We start from the raw sequence: 25,497 nt of genomic DNA on the forward strand, positions 1-25,497 counted from the left end.
TATTGCCTTGCTTAATCTGTCTTATATCACTGCTGTATTTATTATTTCTGTCAGATTATCATACTGTTAATTATTGTTGTTACTATATTTTGTCTCAGTATGGCCCTGACCTTCCTCGTCACTACCCAACCGAGGTTAGGCTTGGCACTTACTGAGTACCGTTTTGGTGTACTCATGCCCTTCCTGCGCATGTTTTTCATGTGCAGATCATCCAGGTACCTCTACTCAGGCGCCCTATCAGTGAGGCAGGAGGACTACGGAGACTTCGAGGTAGATCTGCTGCGTCCGCAGACCGACGAGTCTCCCTCTTATTCTATCTTTAGTACTTAGTTTTTCCTTCTTTCGGTTGTTAGAAATTCTGGAGTTTGGAACCTTCACTATACACTTCTGTAGCCTGTGTTGCCCGTGAGTTTTCGGGTTTTGGAAATTGTTTTAGACTTGTGATAATGAGTTGTACTTGCCAAGCGGCATTCAGTACAGTTTCTTTTAGATATTTGATTTGATATTCTTTATTTTTCCGCAATTAATATATTTCCGCAAATGTTAGGCTTACCTGGTCATGGGGACCAGGTGCCGTCATGACATGTTCACGGTTGGTGAACTAGGGTCGTGACAAACCTGCCTCAAAATTCAATGCCACGGGAGGAGCTTGAGACTTGATAATAGTCTCTGCCGACTGCAGCTCATTCAGCAATTTCGCAAGGGACAAATCCATTTTGTTCATGTTATAATTCAGGCGAAACTGCTGAAAACTGTCAGGCAAAGTCTGCAGGATCATTTCAACCTGCGTGTCCTTATCAATGTTAGCTCCAAGGACCTCCAGTTCATTCAGAAGACTCATCATCTTCAGAACATGGTCCCTGACCGATGAACCTTCAACCATTTTGGTATTCAGAAGGGCTTTCATGGCAGTCTGCTTAGCCGCACGATTCTGATCTCCGAACATTTCTTTGAGATTTTCCAGAATGTCATAAGCAGACTCCATCGACTGATGCTGATGTTGCAGAACATTCGACATGGATGCCAAAATGTAACACCGCGCCATCTCATCAGCCTTAATCCATTTCTGGTAAGCCTTTTGTTCATCATTTGTGGCATCATCTCCAGGTTTTTCTGGACACACCTCATCGAGCACAAATTTGTACTCTTCAACAATTAGAACAATATCCAAATTTCGTTTCCAATCAACATAATTTGGACCCTCAAGTTTGTTTTGAGTAAGAATGGCAGTAAGGGGATTGAAAGCAGTTATTGTCAATCTGGGAGATATTAAATATTTAAATAGATCAAATCAGTTTGTATTATGAACATTAAAATTCAAAACACACTATATATATACAATCTATGCACCTTGAACAATAAATTTCGATGGGAAAGAAGCTATTCTTGCAATGTACATATATAATGACAGATTTTCACTCCATAAACTCAAACAGGTCATACTCAGATGGAGAGTAAACTGTTAATTTAAGCCAAGTAAATATCAACATTAAACATATATTAGTCCCATTGAACCAACATGCATACTCAGATGGAGAGTAAATAGAAATAATCAATGACTAGTATAACACAGTGATTATTCATAATATTTTTATCCGATATGGAAAAAGACCTACGTCAATGTGTAAAAACATTATATCACCGATTTTTAACCCCGGGGACCAAGGGAATTGATCCCCACAATTACCGGAATTAAAAACCAAAAAAAAATCAGAATTTTAGAAAAACAGCAAAAACGCCATCTAAACGACCCCGAAAGCCCAAAAAACGACTTAGGTCATAAAATCCATGAGTATTGCTCACTGGGCCGTTTCGCATGGACCTGCAAGGTTTCAGGTCAATCGGAGTCCGTCAACTTTTTGACCTCCGATTTTCTGGCCTAATTCGGCAAAACTTGTTTTTCCGTTTTACATGATAAAATTCAACTTTCAGATTATTCTAACTCAACCTCACCAATATTAAAAGGATAAATCAAGTTTTCAGAATAATCAATACAACCCATAACAGATAATCACGCCAAAATAGTGCAGGTTTTCAGAAAAACAAGCTTTGCATGTAATTCAAAACTTTACATATAGAACATGATATTAATCCTTATGGTTTATCCTAATTATTTAATTAGACGTGAGTAGGCTCTGATACCAATTGAAGGATTATAATAAGCAGCGGAAGCAATCCCAGTATCGTATTCACGTGTAATCTAAACAACTAGCACATATGGAGATTTTCGGATTACCTCTTGAAGCGTAAACACAGCAAATCTATGTCGTTCTCCAGTTCCTTAGTTGAAAACGCACCAGCAGATTTCCACAGTCTTCTACTGTGTTACCCAAACAATAACCGAAAATAGAGAATTTTGGGTGGGCAAAATTCTTTCAGAAACCGCAGTAAGAATGATCAAAATAAAACGTCCAGCCCCTATATATATATATATATATATATATATATATATATATATATATATATATATATATATATATATATATATATAGCTGCGTTTTTTAGGTCAAAATCGTTTCCAAAACCTGTTAGGGTTCCTTCTCCCACTAAGGGACGGTTTCCACGTTTTCTTTCCCACTAAGTAACAGTTTCCACTATTTCCTATTATTTAGGCACAGTAGGGACCACATAATTTAATTAACAAGGCTTCCTATTATGATATTAATTTCGAAATTCTGAAATTAATTTCCATCATAATAAACTACGAATTATTCCACTAAAAATTCGTAATTGCACTCCTTAGTTCAATTTCGAAATTCTTCCATAAAACCTTATTTAACTCCCCATGTTAAGATTCAGATACTAATCAATCAAATTAAATTACTGACTATTTAATTTATTGATTACTTCCTTTAGACTTAACTTATTTCATGTGTCGGATATAAAATCCACCGGCCGGGTTTACACATGAAAACTTATAAGCTTTCATAAAGGAGTATCATCAATCTCAAAACCGAGACATGGATTCCATCAACTAATTATTACTTCGTCAATGTAAATCATTGTTATCCAATTACCAGGCTTATTGACTCGCGAAAGAATCTTGCCTTTTAATAAATCAAAACAACAAGTGACATACACAGCTAATAATAATTATATCAGGATTAAGAGTATAAGTACATTAAATGGACTAGAGAAATTATTTTATAAAGTCAGTATAAAATACTTATCTCTACTTGATCCGTTCAATACATACAAAATGTACTAGCACAAGAAGTTGGAATTAAACCATTCCCATAATCAAGATAAATTATATTTAATCTTGTGCTACAATCATTCCGATGATTTGTCCAATTCCATCATTAGATTGCGAACATTAACTTTTATGTCTTACAAGAACCGATGATTTAATCTTCCGTGTATAAGCTAAACTCTATACACTAAATCATCTACTATGTAAGCAATGGACACACAAACCAACACATGATCTATTTAAAATGAAACTTTATTGAATTTAAACAAGTAAATAAAAAATTGTTCATAAAGAATACTATAACAATACGCATGGCTTATAGTATATTCTAACAAGAAACACACCAAATTCTGTTTATATTTGTACTAGGTTTTCATGTCAAAACACTGTTAACTTCAAAATTCAACAGAGAGAAAAAGTAGGCACAACGAACGTCTGGCTTTGATACCATTGTTGATTAAAATCGAGTAACAGGGACATCGATTTGTGTACCTATTAACAGTAGCGGAAGTCTTGCAGAACCTGCTTTGCTCGATTGCTCAAGTCCGACTTCGTCTCTCTTGGAAACGAAATACTTTTCACAAACTAGGTGTCTTCTTCTTTCTTTTAATGTATTCTATCTTTGTAGGGAGAATTGCACATAGTCTTGAATCTCGGAAGAAGGAGATTCTTGATTATATAGAGAAGGGAAGTTGTCAGAGAAAAAACTACCGATAGAGGTGGCAAAATGGTTAAAGAAAACAGTTAACCACTCATATTGTCCATGTATATGGCAAAATCGGAGGGTCCAATTTCCCGTCTTTTAAGCATTTCGGAAGATCGACTCAAAGCCTCAAGGCAGCAAAGATGCGCTCGAGTCTTCTCCCTCGGGGCCCATCGGCATCCGGCCTCGGGAGGATATTGATCGGGGCTAAAGCAGAAATAGGAGTTCCCAAGACACGACTAAGTCTGTCACGGCTAAGTCTGGCAAAGCATAGCCAAGCTATTCTGAGCCCTACTCGAGGCGTCATTTCAGCCGTCCCATCTCCACACATTTACAGCTAATGTGTGCCTTACCGTATAAACTTCTCCCCTTCTATATAAAGGGGATTCTAATTATTTTAAAAGACAGAAGCTGATGTTGCTCCAAAGACTCTACATGAAATATATGATCACTCTCTCTCTTTCTCTATAAGATACTCTCTCGACATTGTTGTTCTATCCTATTATTTTCATACTTGTTCCATATTTATTGCTTGCTTATTGCTTATCATTGGCTATAAAGAGCCTCCTTTAATATTATTGCATCTGTTAGCCCTTCCCCGATTTCCCCCGATAGCTCGAGCCCGAGCTCGAGGCTCGACCTCGAGACCCCAAATCGACTAGCTGGAGGCCCCGAACGGCTATCTCTCGGTTCGATTACTGCTTTATTTTAGCTTGCGTCTCAACCTCAAACTACACACTCACAGCATCAGCTGCTCCACGACTAGCATAAAAATAGATCACGTATTTTTAGAGTCCCATCAACAAATTTAATTGTTATTACCATTTTCACGGTAAACAATCCACTAAAAATGGGTTGGATAATGAACTTTTTAAAAACGAATCAAATATGGACAAGAACCATATTATCTATTTAGAAAATGGATAACCAATGGGTAACCAATGAATAACCAATGGGTCTAACTTTTAGATTTGTAAAGCCTCAAATTAGGGGTTCCACAAGTTAGGGAGACTAACAATTCTTCTAAAAGTGATCATATGCAAGAAGTCTTGGATAATATGGTTCACCATAATATCCGCCGGTTAACCCCTTTTTTATTCATATTAAATATGCGTCGGGTCGGATAATGTATCTATTTTTTTCATTACCTGTTTTCGACCCGAACCATATCCGACTCGACTCGCCCGTTTGCCACCCTTAACTACCGATAAACTACTCTCACGTTGATCCCACGCTCCCACTTACTTTGCAACGTGCGATAGTTTTATTTTTAAGAGTTAAACCTTCTCTAGGTAACTTCATTTAATCATATCTCCTTTAAAACATGTCGGGTCAGTCCATATGGGCGACCCAAACCAATATCCAACAAAAATTAACAGTTTTACTGGGTTCATTATGTTTAACTTGAGAATAGAATTGTTCAATTTTGTTTGCCTTATAACCATTTTTAGGCTAACGGTTTCTATTTGAAAACTTGCAATGCCTAAATTTTTAACAATTTCACAGTTCCCACGTTATGAGAAAAAATAATATTATCTAATAATTGAAAGTGGAATTATGCAATAACTAGTGTATATATTTAAAGCTATATAGTTTGTTAGCCACTAAAGTGGCCAAACTAGAATGTGTAAAAAATAAATATCAACATGTTTAAAATAATTTATGTATGTATTTATGTTATATAGATTGTTAGTCATCAAAGTGGTCAAATTAGTATGTTCATAATTTGTACATACATAAAACTACTTATTATCTATTTTATATATGTGATTATACTTATATATAGTTTATTAGTCACCAAATTGACCGAACTAGAATGATTAAAATATACACATATATAAAATGCCCATTCATGGAGTCTTCGGCTGTATTATGTTTTATAGCTTGTTAGTCACCGAAGTGGCAAGCTAGAAAGTTAGATTTATTAAGGATTGTGAAGTCAGTAATACTGTTGAACAATAAAGTGTAAAAGTAAATGAATAAAGGGTAAATGTTCTATTATCCATGAATGTGTCTACTTCCACACCAATAACAAGTATTATTTCAGTTGTTGAAGAATATTTGTAACGATCCGATCGGTCATTTTTATTTTTAGATTCTTGTTCCCCTAAATGAGAGTCCTCGTATGTGCTTTAACTGTTTTATGACTTGTGCGGATAGTTAGTTCGGAATTTGGAAGGGTTCGGGTTGAAATCAGAACACTTAGTTCCTTAATATTGCTTTTAAAGGGTTAAGTTTGACTTGGGTTAATATTTCTAGTAAACGACCTTGGAATCGGGATTTGAAGGTTCCAATAGGTTTCTATCATGATTTAGGACTTGGGCCTATGTTCGGATCGAGTTCTGGATAACCCAAGAGCGTTTCGGCGCATAAAGTTTGAAGTTGGCGCATTGAAGGTTTATATGTTCTTTAAATTTGGTTTGGAGTAGGTTTCGCTGTTATTGAGGTCCGTTTGGAATTTTGAGTTTGGGAATAGTTCCGTATGGTGATTTAAGACTTGCATGCAAAATTTGATGTCATTCCGAGTAGTCTAAGTATGATTCGACCGTTTCAGAGCAAATTGGAAACTTGAAGTTCATAATTTGATTCAATTTGGTTTTCGGGTGCGATTCTTTGTTTTATTACTGTTTTATGCGTTTTGAGAGTTCGAGCAGGTCCGCATTGTGTTTATGAACTTGTTGGTGCATTTGGACGGGGTCCCGAGTGGCTCGGGTGTGTTTCGAACCGGCCGGAGTTAAGTTGAAAATACCAAATTTTCTGTTCTGGTTTCCTTCTTCGCGAACGCGGAGAAGTAACCGCGTTCGCGTGAAGGATTTGGGAAGTGGGGTGATTTGTTCTTCGTGTTTGCAATCAGGCGGCCGCCTTAGCGAAGGTTTGAGGTCCTAGGCCTACGCGTTCGCAATAGCCCTCTCGCGCTCGCGTAGAAGAAAGGGACCTGGGAGGGGAGGCACCCATTACCCTTCACGTTCGCGAAGGTGTAGTCGCGTTCGCGATGCTCAGGAGGGACAAGCCTTCGCGATCGCGAGACTGTCCTCTCGTTCGCGATGAAGGTTTCCTGGGCCTGGGGGAGCTTTGCCTTCACGATCGCGAGACTCCTTCCGCGATAGCGAAGAAGGATCGCTGGGCAGTGGACTTTCTTAAAACGGGACTTAGGCTACTTTGGCTCATTTCTTTCATCTCTTGGGCGATTTTGGAGCTCCTTGAAGAGGGGTTTTCACCTAGATATTGGAGGTAAGCAATTTCTATCTAATGTAAGTTAAATACATAGATTATAGGTAGATTTTAACATGTAAAATTGTGAAAATTATAGGATTAGTTGAAAAACCTAGGTTTTGATAAAAATGGGATTTAACCATGAAAATGATTGTGGAATTGGGAGAAAATTATATATCTGAGTTCGTGAGGTAATGGTTAACACTTATCTTCCAAAATTTCTGGAATCCGGGTATGTGGGCCCGGGGATAAGTTTTAAGAATCTTCCAATTTGGGTTCGGTAATTACTCTAATAGATGTATTGATTAATTTATATAATATTTAACTAGTTTCGAATTGTTCGACCCCGAGTTGAGGCTTTAGAACGTATTTGTGGGCCGAAAAGTGAGCTTTGAGACAAGGTTAGTCTCTTGTCTAACCTTGTAAGAGAGAATTTACCCCATAGGTGATTTATATTACTATTTGCTTCTAATTGTGGGTGCTACGTACGCACGAGGTGACAATAATCCGTGTGTAGCTACTGATTATGCTTATGTCCGGGTAGTTTAGGACCCAAAGCATGAAATACTTATAATGTTTGTACCCTACTTGTTAATTAAGTGCTTGAGTTATATTGGAACTTGATAAAGAAATTGTAAAAGACCGATTTCACTTACTTGAGTTTTGGCGGGTTACTTGACCGTTAATAGATATTGTGCTTCTTTGTGAATTAGCCTTGTAATAGATTTAAAAATTGGATGTTCATAAAGTATCCTCACTTCTTGTGGAGCGGGACGAACGTCTCGGCAGTGGAATAGATGCATCTATGGCTCGTGCCGCTTGACCCTCAGCAGTGTACACATTATTCTGGATCGGATCGTACGACCTCGGCATAAATCGTGCTTAATAATACTCGGAGCCTAATTATACTTGATATTACTTTGTGGCTTGTGAGGATATAATTACTATTGACAGAAATTGACTAGGAATCTATTATTTGTGAAAGGATTACTTGTTCTCACTGCTTGTTATTGAATTATTATTATTATTTACATCGCTCATGCTTATTTAGAATTCTTGTATTTTATTGGTAGCCCATAGTAAGTGTCGATGTCGACCCCTCATCACTACTTCTTCGAGGTTAGACTAGATACTTACTGGGTACATGTTGTTTATGCCCTTATGCTACACTTCTGCACTAATCGTGAAGGATCTGAGGCAGGTGCATCTGACAGTCATACCGGCGCGCGCCCCCATTACCCCGAGGCCTAGTGGTGAGCTGCTTCCTGAGCCGTTTTGCAGCACCTAGAGTCTCTTATTTTGTATTTGTATTCTGTCTACTTTATTTCAGACAGTAGTTAGAGTTTTGTATATTCTACTAGTTGTCATACACTTGTGACACCAGGTCTTGGCACACTCACTAGTAGACTTCACGGTTTCGGAGTATCTATGTCACTACATTTGCCCACTTAGTGGCCTTCATTTTATTTTATTAAATTTTCTACTCCTTAATTTCTTAATAAATGGGATTTACTCACTTGGAAACTTATTAAAAATAGCAATCACATGGTCAGTTTACTATTGGCTTGCCTAGCGACGACGTTGAGCGCCATCGTGGCCTACTGGTAAAATTGGATCGTGACAATATTTTAACAACACCAAATAATATTTGGAAGAAATACTTCATGAAGAAACTAACTCACAAATATCTAAAACAAATGAACTATAAGAAATACCATTAAGAAAATCTCAGAGAGTAGATTTTGGCATTGGACTTAATAAAGATGTGGTCTCATTTTCTTAAGTCATAGAAAGTAATGAGCCTGACAAATAAATTGATGCCACGAAGGAAGAGTTAAAATTCATGGAATATAACAAAGTGTGAGATCTCGTCGAATTGCCTAAATTCTAAAAGCATCGGGTGTAAATGGGTGTTTAACACCAAACACGATTCAAATGGCAATATTGAATGATATAAAGCCAAACTTATTTTCAAGGATTATACTAAGAAAGGAGGAATTGACTATAACGAGATCCTTTCACTGATCTCAAAGAAAGGCTCGTTAAGAATTATTATGGCTTTGGTGGCTCATTATGACTTAGTGTTACACCAAATGGATGTGACAATTGTCTTTCTTAATAGAGACCTCGAGGAGGAAGTTTATATGGACCAATCAGAGGATTTCGAAATTAAAGAAAATATCAAATTTAATGGTATATAAGCTAAAGAAGTCAGTTGTATAAATTAAATTATCCTCACGACTATGGTATTTTTACGTTTAACGACATTGTACTATCCTTTGAATTTAAGATAATTATTATATTATTGAATATACCAAAGGATTAGTGGGAGTAAAATATATTTTATTCATATATGTTGATGATATATATTACTTGCTGCTGATGGATGGTGATTTTGTATGAAATTTTTCTCTCTAAGAATTTTAGAATGAAAGATATAAAAGACACATCCTTATGTGACATGAATGAAATATTTTATAATAGTTCACAGTAATCGATGGATTGTCCCAGAAAGTACATTTCAAAAAAAAATCTAAAGAGATTGCATACAAATGAGTATTCACAAATAATTTATCACTGAAAGCTACAAAAGGCATTGTGGTACATAAATGGAGCAAGTGATAAATATTTATGTTTATGAGGATCCGATATAATGAAAGTTGAACGGATACCTGGATTCGGATTTTTTGAATAGTTTGACAGTTGAACGGAAAATCGCATTTAAGTAATTGTTCCTATTATGTAAAGGAGCAATATGTAGAATAATGTTCAACTAACTGTTATTATGTTATCAATAAAGAAAGTAGAATATGTGACATTATGTTTCAAGTCACTATTCATGCTTTATGATTACAAAACTTTATTTCACGACTTGGGATTGTCGACGCCATTATCAAGTAGCTGATACTTATGATGGTTATTCTGCAGTAATGTTCTTCTCTAAGAATGACAAATACTTTGAAGGTACCAAACATATGAAATAAAGTACTTTGTTGTCAAAGAGAATATTCAGAAACAAAAGTGTCAACTAAGGAGATCTCGTGAATGTAGATCTATTAATGAAATTTTACAACCAAAGACATTTAAAGAATATGGACGTATAACGGGTCTTGATTGTACTTATGATTGATGTATTTATGTTGTTTTGTCACTTTGAGCTCATTTATATGTTTCTGATGCACATTAATAATTTCATATTTCTCCTAAGGGTGTACACATTATTGTTTTGAGATTTTACAGGATAAGATATATTGTGGACCATAACGTTAAATATTTTATAGCTTATGGATCTAGTATGACGAGTTACTAATGTTGTAGTATGTGGAAGGGAATATGTAGACAAAGTTGTGTATAACCGCCATAACTCGCATTTAGTAGTTTGTCACATTATGGTGTGTATGATGGACATAAAAGAGATTTGTTTAAGCGCAACTAATGGATATATTATTAAATATAATATTATGTGATTATTGGACCAAGTGGGAGAATGTTAGAATTTTTTTTCTATGTGTATGTGGCCCAATAAAGTAAGCCCGTCATTAATATTTAATAAGAGAGCAGATCTCGTCCGTTCAACTGGTTACTTGATGGACGTACCAAATTATGTCACAACCTCCACCCATTAGGGTTATCGACACTTTTAGACTATTCCATCACTGACGGCTGTGGTAACGTAACGCTAGGGCAAGGGGTAGAAATTGTTTTAAGCTAACGCTTCCGCATAATGTTTTCCGCTTCATATACTCTTTTTATGACGTATTTTTTATGTGAGATTATTATGTTCAAAATTTTGGTTTTTTTATTGCTTTACAATATAACATGTATGTCTATGCTTAAACTTAGTTTTACACATGATATTAATTTCCAGATAGTTTTCCGATACGACTTTGCCTAAATAACACAAAAATCCAAAGGTCTACAAGATAGACCACATACCTTGAAGTCCTAGAACAAAACAATGGAAGAAACAAAAATACTCTTATCTAGAGGAAAAGAAATAGACTTAGATGTTTGGGTTCGATAATAATGTAACCCAAGAGATAAATCTGTAAGCCATGTTGGACCAAAAGGAATAATACATGCGATGAACTTGGGTCGTGACATAAGATTTCTTAACAAAGTATCACAGACCTATTTTATTTGTTCCTGAGTATCTAACAAAATATCAACATACTTATTTGATCTTGAAAATTTAATGTTCCTCTCTATTTATCATAATCAACATCAGATGGTATTTAAATTATAAGTTCAGGAAGTTTTTAATGTCGAGTAAATTATGAGTTTAGTTGTATTTTGTTTACCTAATTATTCACAAACCACTGTCTAGGGAAACTTAGCCCCAGGAGACTGAACCGAAAATCCAAAGTTGAACATTTGCTAATATGAGCAAAAGAAAGCAGTATAGAGCTCCAATTTAAGTTATTTTCATAGTACTACCTGAGAAACTTTCTGTTTTCTATTAATACAGTTTTTGAGGAATTGAGGAATTCGTGAGGATGTTTCGTTATCTCCACATTTGAAACTCCATAGGGGATTAATGAGGAGCTCAGACTAGTTAAAAAAAGACATTTGATTGAAGTCAATTAGCACCCAAAGAAACTATAGCTAGAACTATAAAGAAACTGTTTTACATAAATTTCATTTAAAGAGAAATTTCAGCTTTATAAATAAAGAATCTTTTCATATGGAAACACACATATGATAATTCTTGTCCCATGCTTGTTTACTTTAAAATGCTTTTTTCAGCGAAGCCAAATATGATCACGTCATTCGATGCGGCCTCAGCTAATTTTTTTCGGGGATAATTTCGACCTACCTTTAGATTTGACTTTATAATTTCAAACCTTTCTTGTGGTTTTTGATATTGTGTACCTTCCTTATTTCTATTTCCTTTTAACAATTCTTCTAAACTAATTATTATTAATTTAATAATATTTTTGGAATAAGTTTTCCTTCAAAACCAAGCTAGAAATGGTATCAGTGTTGACGTTCCCTTAGTATGGTAGTGGGGCAAAAATCTCAGCGAGAACGCTGAGTCTCTAACGAGGGAAAGGGGAGGGAGGGATTGAATGTGACACCCAAGACGGAGGGGGGTGGGAGGCGACGAGGGGCTGATCAAGCAAGTCTGGCAGGTTTTCAGACGCGCAAGCTTCTGAAGTAGGGGTGCACACGTCAGCTTAAACTAATCGCACATTGGAATGAGAGAGAAAGTGAATAGCTTTATAAGTCATGCCACGGGTTCACATGATACACGCGCTTTTGAACTCAATGATTATGTAGCCCAAGAAATAAATTGGTGAGATCTGTTAAGTCAAAGTGGACAACACGTGCCATAGACATGGATCGTAACTTAAGATTGCTTAACAAAATATCAGACTTATTTGATAATGGTATATCATAATCAAAATCAGATGGTACTTACATTGTAAGTTAGGAAGTTTAATTTCGAGCAAATTATCATTTAATTTGTTTTTGTTACCCAAATATTCACAAACCACTGTATAGGACTTGGTTACTTAGCTTGAAAAGCTCTCATATTTCGTTCTTGCCAGATAATATAAATGCTGCAGGACATAACCAATCTGAACAATTCATTCTTTGCATACTTGCCATTAACATTAGTCACCACCCATGCTAATTCTTCACTCCACTGCATGGAACCTCTCTGATAGCCTTGCCAAGCGAAGAGTGATACCTGCAGAGAACTCACATTAAAAAAAAAATGGTCAATGCTTTCATCATGTGCATGTGCCACAGAGAGGATATTGCGTGTCTTCAATCAAGCACCATCTCTTTAGTCTATCCTTTGCGTATAATCTTCCATGTGCTTGAAGGAATAGAATGAAGATTCATTTAGGTTCCCGGGGATTACAGATTACTATTTTCCATGGCACTTTCTGGTAGTCTCTCCTTAACTTTAGTTTAAAACCTACCCATGTTCTGTAGTTGGCATATATCATATCCAGCTTTCTCTAGGAATTTCTTTACGTACCTTGAAGATCTTCTGAAGCAGCCAAGAGCCCTGCTTTGGCATGACTGTAGGATGTCCTTTCCCATAGTAAATATGGACTCATTGTACCCACAACTTATCCTTCTTCCTGCACAAATTCCACAGAAGTGCAGCCATGTTCCATGTCAATACATGCAACATATTTAGTCCTCCAGCAGATTTTGATAAGCATAATTGCTCCCAGGCCACCAAGGATTTTTTTGCTATTGTATGCCCACCAGTCCATAGAAAGGTTCTTTAGATAGTCTCAATATTCTAGATCATTTTTTTTTGGCAGAATAAACACCTGTGCCCAAAAGGTTTTTATAGAATACAAATCAGATTTCATGAGTTGCAATCTTCCAGAATATGACAGAAAATTGGATGTCTAGTGGGCGTTCCTTCCCATCATCTTATCAATTAAAGGCTGGCATTGAATGAATGAGATCTTTTTGGTACTAAGAGGGACTCCTAGATATCTAAAAGGTAAGCTCCCCTCAGAAAACTTCAATCTATCCAATATATGTAACTGAGTATCCATGTCTACTCCCCCAAAATAGATAGAGCTTTTGTCTGCATTTGCAATTAGACCAGAAGAAGCAGAGAAAGTAAGAAAGCAATCAAACAACTTCATTACAGAGATAACATCACCCTAAAGAATAATAGAAGGTTAACGACAAACCCAAGTTGTATGATATTCAACTTTGCACACTTAGGATGGAACTTAAAATCAGGGTCCTTTTGCAAAGTTTTTAATAGCCTATTGAAATATTCGATCACAATCATAATCCACTGCACAAACAACCCTGGGAAGTTAAGGCTAGTAAGAACTTGCTCCAAGAAAACCCGCTCTACAAAGTCATACGCTTTTTGCATGTCAATCTTTAACATGTTGTAACGATCCGATCGGTTGTTTTGAGCTTTAAGATTCCATTCAGTGGTTTGAGGTCTTGAGTAACTTCATATTGTATATTATAACTTGCGTGCATGGTCGGATTTGATTTTTCAGATGATTCGGAATGAATTTGGATGAGTGATTCTCACTTTAAAAGCTTAAGTTGAAAATGTTGACCGAGGTTTGACTTTTTTGAAAATAACCCCGGAACGATATTTTGATGGTTCCAGTAAATATTATTTTGATGATTTGATCGCACGAGCAAGTCCGTGTTATATTTTTAGACTTGTGTTGATGTTTAGTTTGGAGATCCGAGAGCTCGGGTGAGTTTCGTACACATTTCGGAGTGTTTGGGAGAGTTTTAGTGTTGCTGGTGTGAACAGGTGCTGCAGGCCTCGCAAATGCGAGGTGGGAGATCGTATTTGCTATGTTTGCTTAGTCTGCTAGGTTCGCATTTGCAAACCCTATGTTCGCATTTGCGAAGGTGATCTAGGTTCAGCAGTGAGCGCATTTGCGATCATCTTGATCGCTTTTGCAAAGGTTCAAAGTTCGCATTTGCGAACTAGCGTCACATTTGCGACGACGGTAGGGATGTGAAGAATTTCGCTTTTGCGATAATTTTCTCGTAATTATGGGGTTCGCATTTGTGAACCCAGATCGCATTTACGACACCACTGGACAAAAAGTTGAGGGACGGGATTTTAGTCTCATTTTCATATTTTGTAACCCTAGACTCGGCAGGAGGCGATTTAGAAGAGGGATTTTCATCTACAAACTTTGGGTAAGTGATTCTAATCTATTTCTAATCATATTCCATCAATATATCTTGGATTTTAACATCAAAAATCATGTGAATCAAAGTTAAAAGTTGTGAAACTTTATCAAGTTTTTGAAAAATAAGAATTTGAGTTTTGAGAGTCGATTTGGACTCGAATTTTGAAACTAATCACATATATAAACTTGTGGGGTCATGGGTAGTCGGAATCTACCATTGGATCCGGATTTTGACCTGGCGGGCCCCAGGTTGACTTTTATTGACTTTTCGAAAATTGTGTAAAGATCATGGCTTATTTATTAGAATTGATTTCTCTTGCATTATTTGATGTTATTAAGTCGATTTTGGATAGATTTGTGCCGAGCGGAGGTGAATTGTAAAGGAAAAGCTATTTTTTTAGTATTGATTTAGGGCTTTTGAGGTAAGTATCTTGCCTAATATTGCGTGGGGAACTACCCCGTAGGGATTGGTTCATTTGTACTTTTCGAACTACGTGAAAGACGTTTGCGCGAGGTAACGAGTGTGTACACGGCTTATATGTGAAAATTTGATCGGCTTAGACTCTTAGGTTCTCGTGTACATTAAAATGAAGTTGTCTTATCATGTTAAATCCTTACGTGTCTTATTTGAGGTTGATTGGTTCATGTTCTACCCTTTATTGCCAAATATACTCTTATATGACTAATTTAAAAGTGTTACCTCTTTTATTACCATGTTATCTCTTCCGTAGTTGATTATCCTTAATTGAAGTTACATGTTATCTCTCTTATTGTTGAGTTATACTTTTTTGGAATATTGTTACATGTTATATCTCCTATTGTTGAGTTACTCTTATTTGATATGGTTGTTACACACTATATCTCTCATTGTTGAATCATTCTTATTTGAAACCATTATTACTTGTCATGTCTTTCGTTGTAAGCTCGTTCTTTCGTTTCTTTGTATTTTGGAATTCTTGTGTTGATTTACTTGCCGTACTCTCGTGTTACTATTGTTGATGTTGTATTCAGTGTTGTTGAGCCGGGGGCTATGTGTGGTTGTGGTATTGAAATTGTTTTAAGAAAATGTTGTGCCATATGGGCACATGTGGTGCGAGTTGTTAAATTATATTGTTATATTTTTGGCACACGTGATACTGTTGAGAGGATTGTCGAGGTGTTCGCACGTGAGTTGTCCGTGCTATTGTTGTTATTGATATTTGCACATACGGCATGACAAGGCAGGCTCTCTCTCTCTCTCTCTCTCTCTCTCTATATATATATATATATATATATATATATATATATATGGATTTGTGCGTGTGGAGAGACAAGGCGGGAATATTTTATGCACGTGCAGCGAGACAAGGCGGGCATTTACTTTATCGTTGCACACGTGGCGAGATAATGGGGGCTATGTCGGGGATGATTTGTGATGAATTTTGATGCCTGTGGGCATTGTTATTGATGATATTTGTGAAGTGGTATACCTACCTGGTGTGAGTCATGCATTTTACGTTTTGTTGCATTGTTTCCTATGTGCCATTCGTTGTCTCTACTCTTACTTATTGACTCGAGTTGTGATAGAACACTTGCATAAGAATACACGTAATTAATCACTCATATTGGTTTAAGAAGATGGACCCTGACGTTTATTGATCATTACATGTATTCTCGTATACTTGCCTTCTGCATGAGAGTTGTACTATTGGCACGTGAGTTATCCGTGAGGTCATGAGGTGTTGTTATTGCTAGCACATGAGTTGTCCGTGCGGATATGAGATATTGTAACTCTGTTAGCACGTGAGTTGTACGTGCAGATATGAGGTACTAATGGTATTGACACGTGAGTTTTCCGTGTAGCACGTGAGTTGTCCACAGGGTTGTGAATTTTAATGCGGGCACAAGATGCCAAGTGATTAGGGTTCATGACTTGGGACCCGCAAATTGTGATTCTGAGGTGCTGTACCTCTGGAAATTCTTGTATAAATCTTGTGTGAAAGCGGTTGTTTATTTGGTTGTTACTTGTTTCTCCTTGCTTGGTTTTACCGAACTTTAATTGTATTCATCTTACTCTACGACGTTATTATCTGTTTGTTCCTTATTGCAAATTGTTGCTTCTAGTTTTCTATTTCCATATTAGTGGTCGTTTCTACCATGCTTAGCTTTATATTGATATTGTTCCCTGTTAATTTCACATTCATACTTGTACATGTTATTATGTCTAGTAGGTGTCTTGACTGTTCCTCGTCACTACTCTACCGAGGTTAGTCTTGATACTTACTGGGTACCGCTGTGATGTACTCTTGCTATGCTTTTTGCATATTTTTGTGCAGATCCAGGTACTTCGAAGTTTGTTGATCATTAGATAGCTGATTAGATATTGTTGTAGAGACTTCATGGTATATATGTCCTTGCGTTCGCGAGCCTCAGAGTCACCTTCTGAAGTTTATTTTGTACAGTTTATTTCTATTCCGGAATAGTTGTACTTTAAAATTTTCTAGTGAACTCAGTAGAGCTTATGACTTGTACTACCGATTTTGGGATGTTGTACATCATGTTGGGATTATTGGCTTATTATAGAAATTTCTTTTTCATGTTTAGTAGTTGTTGGTTAAATTCTGTCATTAATTCAGTAAATGTTAGGGTTAGCTAGTGTTAGATACTAGGTGCCATCACGATATCCTACGGAGGGAGATTGGGGTCGTGACACATGTCAGTCTATATATATATATATATATATTAATTGAAAAAAAAAGGTATTTGACGATAAATGGTTTAGGGTATAGCTAGACTTTTACAAGATTTCGTTATAATAGTCTGATGTACTTTACATAGTGGTGTGAAAATTAAGAGTGCCTAACAAAATATCACAAACAGACCCATTTGGTTTATTCAGAGTGCGTTTAATGTCTGAAAATTTAGAGCCCGTTTGGATGGGTTTTAGGTGACTTTTAAGTAAAAATAGCTTTTAAGCCATGAGTTAGTGTTTACCTTGAAAAATGTGAGCAACAATTAAAGATGATTTGTGGTTTTAAAGATATGTGATTTATTCCAATGCTAGTGAATATACAAGTAATATTAGATTTAAGTAAGAAGAATTGATGAGCCAAACCAGTGTTGTTAGAGCAATGGGGACCTCGAGCTCGATTATCTCGGGAGCCTCGAGGTGAGTTAAGAGCAAATAAAGTATCAAACAACAAAGTAAAAGCAATAAAGCTGAAGAATAAATGTGGAGCACTGTAAACGAGAAAAGAAGAGTAGAATATTCTATTGCAGTGAATGGGATAATGTTTACAAATGATTGGGGTCCCCTTTATATAGGAGGGGAAAACCCCAATATGGTACATTCCCAATTATGGTAAAGAATTCTATTGGTACAGCTGTATAACAACCTAGTACGGACTCGTACTATTTCGTCCAAATCTTATCCTATAATTTATACCCTGACCCACGTGTCCTTGAGAAATTTCCGCTCTTTCTTGAGTGTCATCGAAATTATACTTTTCTCGTGGCAGGTTATGGCGGGTCTCCGATTTTCCTCTCGAGGTGCACACATCCCGGCCTGGATATGATCAAGTCTCTGACTCTTACTCCCAGCTTCTGAACTCGAGCTCGGGGTATGATCATGTCTTCGAAATTGAGCTTTCCGATTTAGACCGTATACAGATAGTCCCCGCGAGTCTTAGAATGAAATGATATGAAATGATTTGAATTCCCAAAGTCCTTTATGATGGCTTCACTCTTATGACGTAAGCGTTGAAATGACCGAAGCGTCCCGTCTTCCCCAAAAGCATTACATGCACGCCAGAGCCGGTCGGCCATCAATATTAATGAACCGTCGCCACCTTCCTCTATATATACTTGTTTCTTCTCATTAAGGACTTTTTCACCTTGCACCATCTATTCTCCTCTATACGTTTCCTTTTCACCACCAGTTCCTCCGCCGTATCGGCTCAAAACCTCGTCGGTTTATTCATTTCTTCCTTCTTCTTCTAAAGAACCGATGGCAAAAATTTCCAAGTCCATTCCTCAGAAAGAAGGCAACTCCACTTCTACTTCCCGTCCGGCCGGTGGTAAGCCGCCGGCGCTTCACGAGATCGTACCGGGTAGATTTTCCTTAAAAAAGGTTTTTATAGTCGAGAACCCTCCCGATGTTGCCGGCCGTCAAGAGCATGCATCGAGATACATATGGTCAATTGAGGAACAACACCTCGATGCTGTGAGGAGAGAATGTAAATGGGAAAAGAAGGTCGTTCTGCAAATACCTTCTCGTGGGGAGGACATCACAACTTACGTAGAGGGGTTCCTGAGTGTATATACACACCCCTTTACGTTGTGTCCCCTCGACCCGCTCGTGCTTGAATTTTGCCGAAGATATCAAGTAACCCTGGGCCAGATTCGTCCGTCCTTTTGACGGATCGTAATAATGATGAAGTTCTTCGTCGAAAAGGCCGGGCTCGAGTTCACTCTCAGCCACCTCATCCGATTATATCTACCTCAACATTTTCGAGGTTTAATCAAACTCCAACGCCAATCAACCAAGTCCTTCTTTGCCAGTAACGACGAAGGCAAGGATTGAGGTTGGATGAGCCGATTCATCCGGGTGAGGACCGTCAATGTTATTCCCAAGGAGTTCCTGCCAATCCCGAGGAATGGAACTTCGAACGTGAGTGGAATTCTTTGCTTTAGTTCTTTTCCATAAATTTTGCTAAACTTCGCATAATTACTCCTTTCCCCTCTCCGCAGCAGTTTCGTGGATGCCCAATGCGATCCTCGACCTCGAGGACTAGGTTCGCAAACTAGCTGCTACTTCAACATACGACAAATGCAAATGGCGGGACTTGTCGAAGGGCAAGTGGGAAGAGAAGCACTACGGTACGCGTCATAATATTTCTTTCCCCATAAAAAATGTCTTTCTTCATGTGACCTGATTCCTCTATCGCAGGTATTGGTGAGTTCTTCGAGATGAGACCGCCCCCTTCCGGGGAGGAAGAAGGATCTTCAGCTCCAAAGACAAAGGAGGGTAACAAGAGAAAAAGGTCCTCGAAGAACGAGGACACTCGAAGCTAAGTAGAGCCCGCTCGGAGGCGTAAGAAAAGCGTCGTCATCAATGTGGATGTCGACTCCGTCCACCAGTTCATGGACGATAACGGTGGCGAGATGGAGGGTTCGACGCTGGTGACTTGAACCAGGAAATCTTCCGAGGCTAACAAGCTTGCTGAGATCGGGGCCCCTAGCCTCGAGGGAGGAACTTTAAAGAAAAGGGGGATGAAGGCTCTGCATCACCTGATGCGGTAACTGCTTCTCAGACTTCTGGAGAGACTCCAAAGGAAGCGAGCTTTGAAGCTCCTCTGCCTGAAAAGAGCGCCTCGGGTGATCTCCCCGAGGCTACGACAGCAGGTCAAACCTCGTCGTTTCCGGCTTTCTCCGGGGATACCATTAGGTATGCTCAAAACTTGAAGACGTCTGAGCTGGGCAGAGTCCCGAGTGAAAACGACTCCTTCCAGGGTTACTTTGCTAGGGTCATGAGGCCGACCCAGCGGATGCGAGCTCAACCTTTGAGGAGGCTCAGCGTCTTTGTTCAATTGTAAGTTTTTAGTGGCACTGCAACTTCTCCAATGCCATACTTTTCTTCTTTTGTCTAATCGATCATTCCTTTCTTTTGTGTAGGCCTTCGACAAATTGAAGACCAAATTGCGTCTTGTGAAGTCAAATTGCGTAGGGCTTCGAATGAGGAGAAAACCCTTAGGCTTCTCCTTGACAAAAAGGAGGAAGAACTGAAGCATCTCCGATCGGAGTTGACCAAAGCTCGTGAATATGAGAATGAGTTAGAAAAGCAGGTAACCTCTATTCTATAAAAATACGGGCTACCTCTCCCGCCTTCGTAGGCTAATACTTCAATGTCTCAGTTGCAGCAAAGCTATATATGATTGGGCAGCTCTGGGGCGAGGTCGATCAAGTCCGAGCCGAGTGCAATGAATGGAAGGAGAAGATGGACGCCCTCGTAGTGGCTAAAAATAATGCACCGGTGAAGCTATCAGCCCTCGATGTTCAACTGCGGAATGCTCAAGGGAGCAACTTGGTTCAAGCTAGCAGAATAGCCGAGCTCGAGGCTAGTCTTGCGAAGGCCAAGGCAGAAGCTGTGGAAGTCAGGGACGAGGCCAAAAAAATACAATACAAGGCCGACAGGACGGTGGCCATCTATTTGAAGGATGCTGCCGATGCTCAGATGGAGTTGAGAGAGGTTTTTGATCGAGAGAAAAGAAACAATGACTATGCCCGACTCCGATCCCGGAGGTAGACCCTCGAAGAGGTTCACGCCAAGGGCTTTGATCTTTCCGAGGAGATAAAGCAAGCTAAGGCAGATGAGGCTGATGCCAAATTTGTCCTTTCCTCCAACGATGAAGATGACGTCGAAGATGATGAAGAGAAGGAGGTTGCCGAAGAAGCTACCCCCGGGGAAGAGGCTGGTCCCGGGGAAGCGACAGGTCCGGGGGGGGATGCCCCTCTGGAGTAGGTAGAATTTTTTCTATCTTTTTGTAATTTTTTTCTTTGTAGGACTCCTGTGTAATATCTTTTTGTATATATAAAAAGGGAAAGGAGTTTCCTTGATCGTTTGCCTTCAATTTTTCTTCAAAATTTGCTTGATTTTTTATGTTATAACCTCTGAGCGTTGAATCAAATTCGGGGTAGAGTAAACCCTCAAGTTTTGTGTTTTGATCAACGGTCGATAATAGATTACCACTTAAGGTTCGATCATCGAGCTAAGTTTTAGCTCGAGACTTTTGAGTCCGAGCTAGGTAAGGTCTCGAGCATGGTGTGCTTCGGCCTTTCAACTCTTTAAACATTGTCCCTTAGGCTCTTTAGGTTGGCCCTTAGGATCTTTTAGGTTGGCCCTTAGGCTCTTTGGGTAGGGCCAATTCGGCCTCTAAAATGGCTATAAATTATTCCCTCTTTTCGGCTAAAAGACTTAGTGAAAATTTTGTATGCCTTAGCATGTGTTTTTCGTACCCGTTTGGGTTTTTCGAAGGTTCGATTGATTGGAACCTCATTTTTAATTTGATATGCAACGTTAATCGAATACCTCTAGAGGTTTTTTCCAAGACTGATGTTATCGAAGCCTTCGCATTATTCGAGGGCTGATTATATCGAAGCCCCTTACAATTTGCTTTTGCGTAGGGTATCCTGATTTAACCGATTTTTTCGAAGTATATGAAGGCCTTTTAGTTTTATGGCGGAAGTCGGACCTCTCCGAGCCGCATTATTCTGGCCGTAGCCTTTTATATGACCGTAGTCTTTTATATGGTCGTATCCTTTAGTCCCCGAGTGTAATGGCCTTGGCCTTAATATCGAAGGGATGCCTCTCTGAGGTCTTGTGAGCTCGAATGTGCCTCTTTGAGGTCTTATATGTTCGAATGTTTGATGACTCGATGTGTCGATTGTCGATGACAGTCCCCGAGTATTCGGGTGCATTCGGGGTTTTGGCCCTTGAGCCGTTAAATGTGAAAACAGTAGACTTCTTTGAGGCACAAAGTGTTTTGATATAATAAGAATGTTTTTTCGAATAATTGATACATGCGTACATGTTTTGCCACTAGGGGCTCGACTATTCTATATGGACACGGTTTATTTGACCGTTTGGCCCATTACAACATTCCCCTATCGAGGCCCTCCTTGGCATGAATTGCTTTCTTCGTGAATGCGTCCTCCGAGGGTGATGCCCCCCAGTGTTCGAGGTTGATTAAAAGAAGCCTTGAATACTTGTTGAATATTCCTTAGGTAGCATATAGGTGTTGCCTCGTTAAAAACCTTGCCGGTAAAACCCATTTGGGATAAAACCCTATCTAAGGGAAAAAGAGTGCAACACATACTTTAAAAGCCAAGGTCTTCAAGCTGAAAGGTGCTTCAATGTTTCCAATCGAACATCTGCAAGGAGTTAGTTCAAATACAAATGGAAAAAGGGAGAAGGTCATACCTCAGCAGTAATAACGTTTGAGCAACGACACATTCCAATTGTTTGGTAGTTGCTCGCCTTCCATTTTACTAAGTTTGTAGGATCCTTTCCCTACGACTCCGAGGACATGGTACGGTCCTTCCCAATTGGGGCCTAGTTTCCCTTCGTTTGGGTCTCGAGTGTTGAGAGTGACTTTCTTTAGGACTAAGTCCCCGACTCCGAAATATCAAAGGTTCGTCCTTCTGTTGTAATACCTTTCGATCCTTTATTTTTGTGCGGCCATTCGAATTAATGCAGCCTCACATTTTTCATCTAGTAGTTTGAGAGAAGTGTTCATAGCTTCATGATTTGATTCCTCGGTGGCATGCTGAAACCTGACGCTAGGTTCCCCGACTTCGACTGGGATTAATGCTTCGGACCCATATACAAAAGAAAACGGGGTCTCCCCCATGCTCGACTTTCATGTCGTATGATACCCATAGCACCTCAGGCAATACTTCTCTCCATTTCCCCTTTGCATCATCTAACCTTTTCTTTAAGTTTCGAATGATGGTTTTGTTTGTGGACTCGGCCTAACCATTTGCACTTGGGTGGTAAGGTGCTGATAGAATCCTTTTGATTTTATGGTCCTCGAGGAATTTGGTCACTTTGTTGCCGATGAATTGTTTCCCATTGTCACATACTATTTCGGCAGGTATTACGAACCGACATATGATGTGGTCACATATGAAGTCGATGACTTCCTTTTCTCTTATCTTATCGAAGGCCTGCGCTTCTACCTATTTTGAGAAGTAGTATGTCATAAACAAAATAAATGTAGCTTTAACTGGCGCCGTTGGTAGGGGGCCGACGATGTCCATCCCCCATTGCATGAATGGCCATAGGGATATGACCGAATGGAGTTTTTTACCGAGTTGATGGATCATCGGTGCAAATCTTTGGCATTTATCACACCTTCGAACGAACTCCTTGGTATCCTTTTCCATGATATCCCCCCCACTCTGATCACCTTGCGAACCAAAGAGTCGGCACCAGAATCGTTCCCACAAGTGCCCTCATGGATTTCTCGTAATACATAATCGGTGTCCCCATGTCCCAAGCATACTGCCAGTGGTCCATCGAAGGTTCTTCTATACAGCGTTCCATTTTTATCAAGTGAGAACCGAGCTTCTTTGGCTCGAAGTGCTCTCGATTCTTTTGAGTCCGTGAGGAGATTCCCATGCTTCAAGTAGTCGATGTACTTATTCGTCCAATCCCATGTTAAACTTGTTGAATTAATTTTTGCATGGCCTTCTTCGACCACCGATCTCGATAGTTGAACGACAGTTCCCGAGATGATATCATCTTCTTCAATCGATGACCCCAAGTTTGCTAGTGCATCGGCCTCGCTATTCTGTTCTCGAGGTACATGGTCTAGTGTCCATTCCTTGAAGCGGTGCAATGTCACTTGAAGTTTGTCTAAGTACCTCTGCATCCATTCCTCTCGAACCTCGAAGCTTCCGTTTACTTGATTTACTACCAAAAGGGAGTCACACTTTGCCTCGATGACCTCTGCTCCAAGGCCCTTGGCTAGTTCAAGACCTGTGATCATGGCCTCATACTTGGCCTCATTGTTAGTCAATTTAGAAGTTTTGATAGATTGCCTAATGACACTGCCCGTGGGCAGCTTCAAAACGATGCCGAGCACGGATCCTTTTACGTTCGAGGCACCATCTTTGAAGAGGGTCCATACCCCCGATGACGTACCCGTTTTTAGCAAGAGTTCTTTTTCTAATTCGGGTACGAGGGCAGGTGCGAAATCGGCCACGAAGTCTGCCAAAATTTGAGGCTTGATAGTCGTTCGAGGCTGATATTTGATATCATACTCTCCAAGTTCGATGGACCATTTGGCCAATCTACCCGATAATTCGAGCTTATGCAAGACACTTCGAAGCGGGTAGGTTGTCAATACACATATAGGATGGAATTGAAAATATGGTTTTAATTTTCTAGATGCACTTATTAATGCAAGAGCTAACTTTTCCAAATGTGGGTACCTGGTTTGAGCATCTCCTAGGGTCCGACTCACATAATAGACAGGAAATTGTTTACCTTGCTCTTCTCGAACCAACATGCCACTTACCTCCACCTTGGACACGGCTAAATACAAGTAGAGTGTTTCATTCGCCTTCGGAGTATGGAGCAGGCTTGGGCTCGAGAGATACCTTTTCAATTCTTCCAAGGCTTGTTGGAAATCCGGAGTCCATGCGAAGTTGTTCTTCTTTTTGAGTAGGGAAAAGAAACGATGGCTCCGGTCTGATGACCTCGAGATAAATCGACCTAGGGCGGCTATCCGTCCGGTCAGTCGTTGTATGGCTTTGACATTGTTCACTACGGTGATTTTCTTGATGGCTTTTACTTTATCGGGGTTGATCTCGATACCCCTGTTCGACACCATGAAACCCAAAAACTTGCCCGAGCCGACTCCAAAAGCGCATTTCTCGGGGTTGAGCTTCATGTTGTACTTTCTTAGGATATCGAACGTCACCTGCAAATGGGTCAAATGGTCCTCTGTGCGCAGGGACTTAACTAGCATGTCATCAATATAAACTTCCATGGATTTGCCTATTTGATGTTCGAACATCTTATTAACTAGGCGTTGATATGTGGCTCCTGCATTGTTTAGCCCGAACGACATTACATTATAACAATAAGTACCATACTTCGTGATGAACGAAGTTTTTTCCTGGTCTTCCGGGTTCATTTGAATTTGGTTGTACCCGGAGTAGGCATCGAGAAAAGTAAGGATCTCGTG

The 25,497-nt window shown here is 39.0% G+C and overlaps 1 protein-coding gene across 1 annotated transcript; it reads right to left on the reverse strand.

Annotated features, from left to right (window-relative positions):
- Positions 1–653: 653 nt before the first annotated feature.
- LOC109214996 lies at positions 654–13,143 on the reverse strand (the record flags this gene model as incomplete). Its single annotated transcript, XM_019378992.1, is given in 3 exon segments — positions 654–1,259; positions 12,716–12,804; positions 13,102–13,143. Coding segments are annotated over 3 exon segments (737 nt in total), but the record flags the coding sequence as incomplete, so codon positions are not given.
- Positions 13,144–25,497: the final 12,354 nt, after the last annotated feature.

Source organism: Nicotiana attenuata, unplaced genomic scaffold (assembly GCF_001879085.1).
Source record: "Nicotiana attenuata strain UT unplaced genomic scaffold, NIATTr2, whole genome shotgun sequence".
NCBI lineage: Eukaryota > Viridiplantae > Streptophyta > Magnoliopsida > Solanales > Solanaceae > Nicotiana > Nicotiana attenuata.